The sequence below is a fragment of the Barbatula barbatula genome (genome assembly GCF_947034865.1).
Source record: "Barbatula barbatula genome assembly, chromosome: 23".
Lineage (NCBI taxonomy): Eukaryota > Metazoa > Chordata > Actinopteri > Cypriniformes > Nemacheilidae > Barbatula > Barbatula barbatula.
The window spans coordinates 14,171,715-14,181,895 of record NC_136786.1 but is presented as its reverse complement, the minus strand read 5'-3'; the positions used below and the strand labels follow the sequence as shown (position 1 = coordinate 14,181,895).

Below are 10,181 nucleotides of genomic sequence, written 5' to 3'. Positions count from 1 at the left end.
AAATAGTGATAATTGAGTGTAAAGTCTCTAAAAACGTTTTGACGTGTTAGAAACAGTTTAGTAGACTTTAAGGAAAGTGAAATAAAACTATTTGAAAGGTACTGACATCTGGTGGAATTAACATGCTAAAACAAGCAATATGAAAATCTTCATGAGTCTTAGCAAAAAAGCATTACTAGATAGATAGAAACTTTATTATTTTTACAAATATTTACAGACAATTCATTTCATAAATAAGTAAAAGTTCTTTTGGAATGACGTTTTGCAGAAAATAAACTTAATATTTGAAGAAACAATTTATAAAATAGACCAGAAATAATTTGCATTAAATGCAAAGTTATAACCTTTTTTTGCTGTGGCATTTATTACCCATTCACTTTTGTCGTATCACATTAAAATAAGTTAGTTATGTTCTATTAAATACGGTATTTTCTAAGAAAAATAACCTGGACAATTTGTACAATATGTTGCGCAATAAAATCCAAGTTAACTAACCAAAAGCCAACAGATAACCTGTAACAATGTAATGTTTTTGTCCCAGTAGTTCAAAAGTGATCCTGACATGGAAGCTAAGAGCATACTTGATTTTTTAAGAAGATCGTCATTTCTTACAAGCAGTCTTAGGAAGTATTTCTAAATGCTGTAGACTTAAACAGTAGAGGTCCCATCATGTCCCAAGATATGACTAATGTTGTGGGCTGGGCGATTTGATTGTTTATTGGAGTCTGAGGAAGTAGTGTTTGCAAGAGACAACAATGGGGACATTGGCATTGAGGAGCCATCCGGAGGCATTGCTGTGGCTATTTCAGGAAACAATGAGGTCAAGTTAAAGTTAGATAAATGAGGTGTGATGCCTGATGAGTTCGCAATTGACATTGGTGTCATATCTGTGAGAAGAGGGAAGCTAGCCTGTGCAAAGCCAACTGGTCTGGGGGGAGAAAGAATTGAACCAAAGCGATTGTTGAGAGGTGCAGTGGCGCTCTTGTCAGTGCTTGGGCTTGTAAACATCTGATTGGGGAAATACTGTAAGGGAATCTCACTCGGAAGGCTTGGATGAGCAGGGGAATATGAGGGATAAAATGAAGGCAGAGTGTTCTGGGGTTCCACAGGAAGGAGGGCTGGGGTGCGAGAAGCACTGGGCTGTGTGACGGGCGGGATGAAAGATCCATTGGCATTAATAGGAGGTGGTGGGTTCATTCCTCCTTCAGCAATAAAGGGAAAACCAAAGTTCTGCGTGAGATGTTGTTCAGACACCAAATTGTTTTCACCGCTGACCTGTGTACCTTCTGCCATAAAACGTACAATGGTACTTCGTCTTGCTTCGCTTCCTGTTTGGTTACGACCAATTAGCACTCCTCCACCTGAAGGAAGAGGCAGTGAGCTTTCTGGTTCAAAGGGATTTCCAGGTCTCAAGTTGCTCGACCGAGGTCGATCTCCTGGACGGATCTTTGTGCTTTGTGGATCTGGTCCAATGTGATGGGGGCGCTGACTAATAGTGGAGAGCGATCTGGCTAAGCTTTGAGTACGTCCTGTGTCTGAACTGCTGTGTGATGTTGGGGGGTGGGGTGGACCTGCTCTAACAGGTGGACCATGCAAATTCCCACTGACTTGAGAAAGGTGGCCTTTGTTATTGTCTCCTAAACGTATGGGAGCAGCTTTCTGTGCAAGGTGTAAATTGGGACTAGAAGATTTAGCTTGAAGCTCTGCAGCAGATGTCCCAGAAACGCAGTTATAGTCTATACTCACTGGGGTACAACCCTGTGCTGATCTTTGATGCCCAGTTTGCTCAGGAATATGTGGTGCCAAAAGACTTTGCATAAAGCTTTGGTGACATCCATCTTGATCTCGTGTTAAGCCTGCTCCAATGTGCAAGCCTTGAGCAACAGGATGTGGACCTGAATACGTTCCACGTGCACGTCCATCTCCCGTGGGTCCAGCACCCATTCTGAATCCTGCTTGGGACTGAGGACCTCTCTGGATTTGGGGTACAGACTTGCTTGACATTTCACCACTTCGAGACACTTGGACTTCAAAGTTACTCAGTTGATGCCCACTAACCAGAGTCTTGAAAGGTCCACACTCATGTATTCTCTGTGTGTCTGGGGTATTGGCATGGTCAGGCGGTAGCCTATTCTGAGAATTATGATTAATATTTCCTTTACCCCGCGATGAGTCTACGTAGCCTCGTAATTCCGACTGGTCCTGTGTGTTTCGAGGTGCTTGCAGATGCACCCCCATACGCTGTTCACCTGTAGCAGGAGTTTTCCCTATAAGAGCCTCTGCTGAATAACTAGAGAGACGGTGACGCTCCTGACGTGAGGGAGTGCAGGCAAGATCTGAGGAGCGAGAAACAGAATTGCTAGCCTGGGAGGTCAACTGCTGCTCCATTGAACGAGACCCCATTAGTCGTTGCATAGCTCCATGATCCTGACCAGGTGTACGCTCAGGCTGACCCAAATGTTGGTTTTGATGTCCCCTCTGACCTGAATGTTGTGCCTCACAATTTTTGTCTTGTCTGACCCCAAAGTGCTGCTGCTGAATTTGCTGCTGAAGATGCTGATGGCGAGAATGTGAATTCTGTGGTGGCATTTGCTGCTGTTGGTGTGACTGTTGCTGCTGTTGAATCTGTTGTGCTTTTTGTTGCTGTTGATGGTGCTGCTGCTGTTGTTGCTGCTGATGCTGTTGAGATTGTTGCTGCTGATGCTGTTGTTGGTGTTGCTGGGGAGGCTGTTGTTGATGTTGTTGCTGCTGCACACCAGTCTTTTCCAAATGGTGTTGCTTCTGCAAATTAACCTGTCCTGCCTGGCCACCACGCACTACTCCTCTCTTTTTGTGCACATGCTGGTCTTGCAGCAAGGTCCTTTGATGAATACCATGGATTTGAGTTTCTGGTTGCGTCAGGTGATGCTGTAGCTGATAAAGGTGCCTTTGTTCTTGCTGCTGTTGATGTTTGAGATAGGGGTTTCCACCCATGCTTTGTCCAGATTGTGGAGCGTTATGTTGCGCATGCCCTTGCTGTAGGTGCACCACACTTGGCTGAGTCTGTTCGTGTGTTGGCACCAGACTGGAGCAGTGCCCTTCAGTAGGTCGAAGAACAGTGCTCATCAAAGTATTACCAGAAAAGAGAGACCCAACACCATCGGAGTGATTCCTTGTCATAATTGCAGAAGTACTTGTGGGCATCTGACTAACCATCATTTGGACATGATCGGTAGCTTTAATATCTACTCTTGAAACATTCCCTGGTGGACAAAGCTTTGAACGCTTATTTGGATGAATAAGGTCATCTTGCGCAGACCTTTTTGACATGTCCTTCTGATGACGTTCAACCATTCCTACACCAACATGGGTTCGCATCAAAGCATTCTTCAAAGGTGCATATTCATTAAGTTGTGATAGGCCAGAACAGGTTGGGGGAACTTGAGAGGAAGAATGAGACAACATAATGGCAGAACTCCCTGATGATGAAACAGAACCATGCTGTGCAAGATTAGGAGATCCTGGATAAGGTTGGCTAGAGCTGGGTCTGATGAGGTTGTTAACATTAAGACTGGTGACAGTACTAGACTGAGACTGTGAGTAAGCTATGCTCTGGGAATGCCTGATGCCAGTGGTGCCACTGACCAATGGTTCAATTGCAGCAACTCGTCCAGAAACCTGAGATGTTTTTGACATGGGTAAATCAGGCTGCTCTGTCAATTTGACCTGGTGGTCATTAGCGCTCTCCTTTGCAGAAGGGGTTGGCTGCATTTTAGGAAGGTCCCACATGGCTGCAGCAGTACTTGTTGGGTTATCACTACAAACAGCTGTCCTTTTCCCTGGGCTCTCCTGTTCAAATATGGCTCTTGCAGCCATTGCCAATAGTTCTGCCTGCTCAGAGGTAAAAGAGAATGAACCGAATGTGCTTGAAGAGGCACTGATGTTGTGGCCTGCTGGAAGCAATGAAGCAACAGAAAACCCTCTGCCACCTGAACCTCCTGCCAGGGGTGAATCAGTCTGTCTACTGGATCCTAGAGGGGGCTCAAAGGAGTCATTCTCCAATGCACATTCCTGCTGTGGAGCAACCATCTCTTTATGAGCAAAGGCCCCTACTTCTGTCACAACCTTCTCTGTGACACAATTAGACTGTCCATCCTTCCCGGGTTGTTTGTTCATAATAAAGTCTGTGCCAGTTCCACAAGTGATTGCCATTGATGTATTCATTGCAGATGTCCGTTTTAGGGACTTGAATGGATCTAAAATCCTAGAAGTCTCTGGAAGCTGAACAGGTTGAGCTGACATAGAGGTGTTAGGGTTAGAACCAGAAGTTGAGGGCACTTTACATGATGTTTGAATTTGAGAAGGGCCAGTCATCGGTTCCCCAGTAGGCTTAGCTTGAATTTTTGAAATGCTCTGACTTGGAATGATGGAAACCGTTGGTTTGCTGGCTGATACAGCAGAAATATCTAACCGTCTGTTGGATGTGCACATGTCACCTGATGGTGGGGGCTGGGAAGGTGCATAATGTACAGACTTGACTATTGAATTGGTTTGGGTAGAGCTTACATTGGTTTGTGGAGTAGATCTACTTGCTAAACTGGACGCTAAATCTGTTGATCTGCCTTCATTACTGGCGCAAACATTGCTGGCAATCTCTTTATTTTGACTGGCAGTTTCACTACAAAATGTCACACTGCATGAGGAGTTAACATGAACTTTTGATGTTGCAAGTGATGCTGCAACCGTATCCATAGTATTACAATGTGAAGAGATGGCAACACTGACAGCTGAGCTATTAGGATTGGGACCTCTATCTGGAGTCAATATTTCCTTACTGATGCTGTCATAATTTGTGGTAACAACTACGCTAGAACTTGTTGGTGAACTAACACTACAAACCATTACACTGTTACACAAGGGGACAATGTCTACAGATTTTGCTGCAGTCTTTGAAGTATCTCCATCAGACGTTGAAGACTTAACAACAGATCCACTCTCTGAAGGCAAGACGGAACTCTCTTTCGATATTTCACTTGAGGAACTGACACTAATGACTGCAGAACCACTACTTGTTGAACTAACACTGTTAGGGGTATTCATATCCTGAGTGACTGTATCTTTACCCAAATTATTTGAATTAGTAGAATTTGCAACACATGCTTTACTCTTTGCAGCAATTCTACGCATACTCTGTCCACGTTCTTTTCGCTTAACTAATCTGGTTCTCCTGACTGAGCTTTGCCTGTTTTGGTTTCCAGAGGTCAGACTACTTTTCTTTGGCAGGATTTTGACCGCACTGCCAGCAGCATTTGAAGGTACAGGAACAGAGTGGGAAAGAACAGTTTCACCACAAGGGGTGAGATCTGAACCGCACACTGGAAGAGCAGGTTGCACAGTAGTGTAAGAAGGTGGAGTGATGGTGTATATTTGTAAATTGCTTTGACTTGAAACTTTTGAAATGCTGTGACTAAGGCTGGTCAAAGCACCCAAACAATTCATGGCCACATTTGAGGTGGGTTCCTCACAGGCAGGTTGAAGGACTTGAGTCACACATTGACCGGACTGAGAACTGCCCTTATCTTGTGACTTTGCCGGTTGCAAAACATATACTTGTCCATTCACAGTGATAGTTTGAGGTGCTTGTGCCTGCAATTGTGTTGTGGGCCGCGGGAGAATGTTTACCAACTGCTTTGCCCCAGCTGCGTGCATGCTGATTGTACAGTTAGTATTTGAAGTCGACATTTGACCAGATAAAGTTGGAGATGCACTTGACACAATGGCAGTGTGATGGCTCTGTGGTGTAGGTGTCAAAGTAGGTGCCTGAATTATGACAATGTGCTGGCAGGGTGGCTGGCTATCCTCTCTAAGAACCTGGGGTGCTGGACACGAACTTCCCTGTTGCAGAATTACAACATGTGAGTTATTTTGAGGGGATGAGCTTACAGCAACTGGCGTTTCATCCGAATTCACCTGCAATACCTGCATTGTCTGTAACACTGGCAGTGTGGCAGCTTGAGGCTGAGGCACAAGGGCAGGCTGGGTTGGTGGATTTATGATTGGCTGAGCTTGAGGCACCACACTGAGTTGCAGTTGAGGCACAACGGCAGACTGGACATGGGGTACTACAGTAGGCTGTGAAGGTGGCTGAGATGGCATAGCAGACTGAATCGGAGGTTTAGGTTGTATGGTGGTGTTAGAGTTATGTGGAAGTCTTGGTAATAATGCAGGTTGAGCTCGAACAGCTGGTTGTGTATAAGCCACCTGGGCTGACTGTAATTCAACGGATGGTTGCTGGAGCACTAAAGCTTGGGATGCAATGGTTGGTGCTGACAAAAGTGAAGACTGTGGAACAACTGCTGAATATATCCGAGGCGGTCTTGGACCAGATGACTGAACTGGAATGTGTGATTGGGACTGAACTTGCATAGGAATCTGTGGTTGTAGTTGTAGAGAAGTAGGCTCCCCAAAGTATTTTGTCCCCACTGAACATACAGATGGTTGCTGAAGATTATTTGCATTGCTGGCACAATCTGTGACCAAAGCCCGAGATACAGGTTGCACTGTATTTCCTGCAAGCTGTAGTGTTGTCCATGTAGTCTGTGTGCCGCTTGTTGTACTTGTTCTAAGAAGGGTAGAGCTTGCTGGTAGTATAGGACTAACAGTTTGAACTTGAGAATTCTGTGAAAGTACAGCGGTGGCAACAGCAGCAGCAGGAACCACAGAGTTACTGATCACAACTTGAGGCAGTGAAGACATGCTAGGCATTGGCTGAAGTCTGAGAGGTATGGCTGGACTGGTAGTAGAAGTGAGACTGGGGGTTGGGTTATCTGGCTGACGTTGTGGAGGGAGCGGGGTGGTGACAGCAGCCTGGGAACATAAGCCTTGAACAGTAACAAAATTCATAGATGGGTTCAATCTTGGAGTAGTTGGTGCGAGAGGAGAATATTGTTCCACAACTGTTAGACATGGCTTGGACACTGCAGGAATAAGAGTTGCTACAGGTATGTGTGAGGAAGCAGAGGAAATTACAACTTTGTTTACTGGTGCTCCATTTGTAATACCAACACTCTGGCTTGTACCCAAAGCAATACTGCATGACGGTTGGACTGTTACAGCATTTGTTGGTTGTTTATCAAGATGAGAAGCTGGATTTAATGGAACTGAAACTTTGCTTGTAGGACATGAATTGTTCCCATCAGAGTACACAATTATTCCATTTGTCAAGTGAGTTGGAGTTACTTTGGCTACTTTTGCACAACGCTGCTTTCCTTTCCAGTGAATGGTGGGATCATCCAGGAAATTTATGCCATTAGCTTTGAGGAGCTCAATGTAATGTGCACTTTCTTTGCGCAGTTCTTCCAGCTGGCACCGTAAACGCTTAATCTCCTCCGCTGCAAGAAAATCAAAATGCAAGTTTTGCAGGGGTTTAATCTAATATGAATCTTAATAAAACTATATTCTATAGTTAATTATGAGTCCACAAAGGTTTTAATTTAATGATAGCATGCCTCACCTTGGACGACTTCTGCACCATTCAGCAGCATTTCATCATTTTGTCGCTTTAGTTCAGTGATGTAGCGAAAAGCCTCAGCTAAAATCATATTCTTACTCTGTGACCAGAAGACATTATTCAGTTAATTTTAGGAACATTCATAAATCTTAAATAAATAAATGCTTATTTTCTTTCTTAATTACAAGTATTACCTGCTTCAAGGCCTGAGAACAAGGCAAAAGGTCCCCAATCCGATTAATGCCAGTATTGATTTTTTCTTTACGATGCCTTTCCACTAAAAAAGAGAGAATATTGATTTAAAAATACAGCAATTAAAGGAATTGTTCACTTACAACATACATTTTCATGATAATTTACTCACCCCTGTTGTCATCCAAGACGTTTATGTATTTTTTTCTTTAGTTGAAAAGAAATTAATGTTTTTTATGAAAACATTCATCAATTATTCGCCATATAGTGAACTTCAATGGACTCCAAACGGTTGAAGGTCAAAATTACAGTTTCATTGCAGCATCAAAGGGATTTAAAAGATACCCAACGATGAATAAGGGTCTTATCTAGCGAAATGAGCGGTAATTTTCTAAAAAAAACAAAAATGTATATGCTTTATAAACCTAAATGCTCGTCTTGCTGTTACGCAAAACACACTCACAACTTCATGTAATGCATATTGCATGGAAAAGGTCACGCTTGACGTAGGCGACAGTACAGAGTCAGTGTTTACAAGTTGAACATGCAAATACAAAGTCAAACGCTGTTAACAAAAAAGGGAGATAAAAGGTAAAACAACGATGTCAGACGATTTTGAACTTGGAGAAGATGAGACGGAATTTTTTCGCCCTGCCCTACCAACGTCAAGCGTGACCTTTTCAACGTAATTACGTATTACGTGAAGTCGTGAGTGCGCTTTGCAGAACAGAGCAAGCCAAGCATTTGTGTTTCTTTTTTTTAAATGACCGATCGTTTCACTAGATAAGACCCTTATTCATCGTCTGGTATCGTATAAAGCCTTTGAAGCTGCACTGAAACTGTAATTTTGACCTTCAAGCGTTTGGAGTCCAATGAAGTACACTATATGCAGAATAATCCTGGAATGTTTTCATAAAAACACTTAATTTATTTTCAACCACAGAAAAAAAACATAAACATGAAAATGTATGTTGGAAGTGAACAATTCCTTTAATAAAATATATTAAAGTACAATGCTTTGCATTATATGTTCTTTCTCACCTGCATTATGAATCTCCTTGTTTTTCTTCCGCCTAACATTTCACAGAAAAATTAATTATGGCAGTTATGTATATTATATATACCCTATGGCAGTGGTTCTCATACGGCCACAGATTTTGTTGCATTTTATGAAATATAGACAATTATCATAGATTTTATCAGAAAATAACCAAAAGAATTGATGTTCCAGCATTGTATCAACTGTTTTGATAAAAATTATTTTTTGGGGGTCCGCAAAGCAACGCACACTACACATAGGGGCCCTTCCAAGGAAAAAGTTTGAGAACCACTCCCCTATGGGCACCAACATTTTCTTCAAATGAAATCAAGTACAAGGATTGTGAAAAGAAATTGCTTCAAAAACAACACTTGTCACATTCAAACAGAATATTTAATCAGGATCAGTACCGTGGCTGTTTGGGGGTATTTGTCTGATTCTGTACTACCTCTGGCATCCCGGCACACTTTATAGCCTGTTAATACCAAATCATAGTTTCATGAATTAGTAAAGAATATATGCAGTGTAATCAAAGAAATATGATGTGGTTCGAGGATTAAACAGCTTTACCTTCCAGCACTAAGCATTAAGCTATCATGTGTGTGTGAGCTCAGCAATGTTGGAGACCATAGATACAGGCACCCCAAGTCCTCATAACCAGCTGAAGCAAAGAGGGGATAACATTAGTACACAATTTTCATGGTAAAGAAATCATGCTTTCTCAGAGCGTAAAGATATTTTACTAATGCTGTTGCAATATACATATTGCAACTTGTTATTGACATTGTGTTTTGGCTTGCAATTGAGGAAAACATGAACATTGCACCTAGCCTATATTTAAAACAGTGACAAGTCGTCACGTTGACATGTCAATCGTTAACACACAGTAAAGTAAATAACTTCTTTATTAAATGCAATGCAAAAAACAAATACATTTAATACCAAAAAGACACGCGTAGTCCTAGCTGTCATCACTACTAGCATAAGTTAACATCTCTTTATCCCCAAAACACACTTAGCTAGCAGAATTAGCCTATTAGCTCTTGTTAGACACATTTACTGTAACGGTAGCTGACAGTATGTGTCCGTCTCAGCCATAATACAGCAATTTAATGCAACAAAATGAAACAAAACTGCACAGTCGTTAAACCAACTAGTACGTTAAGTCGCTTATTCACAGTGCCCTTACGGTTAGAAGATGGCTTTAGTGGTTACCTGGCAGTGAGCTAACACGAGAGCAACTAACGTTCTTGCCTTGGTTTTCGATTACTGTAAAACAAACTGTATTACGATCCATTTTACCACGACAACGAGTCTGTCACTTACGCAAGACTTACCGACTGCTTATCCATTATCTGATGTGATATCCCCGTCAAAACTTTCTTGATCCTAAACAATTTGCTCCATTTCTTACCTAGCATAAGGCTGCCAGTCACAAAATAATAAGGCGGGATTTCCGTG

General features: G+C 42.5%; 1 protein-coding gene across 1 annotated transcript; it reads right to left on the bottom strand.

Moving 5' to 3' along the window:
- Positions 1-180: 180 nt before the first annotated feature.
- On the bottom strand, positions 181-10,150 carry usf3 (upstream transcription factor family member 3). The gene is made up of 7 exons (XM_079488333.1): positions 10,058-10,150; positions 9,291-9,381; positions 9,131-9,195; positions 8,723-8,754; positions 7,684-7,766; positions 7,493-7,589; positions 181-7,370 (listed from the first exon to the last, which is right to left on the bottom strand). The coding sequence occupies exons 3-7, from the start codon at positions 9,175-9,177 to the stop codon at positions 649-651; spliced, it is 6,981 nt and encodes a 2,326-aa protein (XP_079344459.1). The 5' UTR covers positions 9,178-9,195; positions 9,291-9,381; positions 10,058-10,150; the 3' UTR covers positions 181-648.
- Between the last annotated feature and the right edge of the window lie 31 nt (positions 10,151-10,181).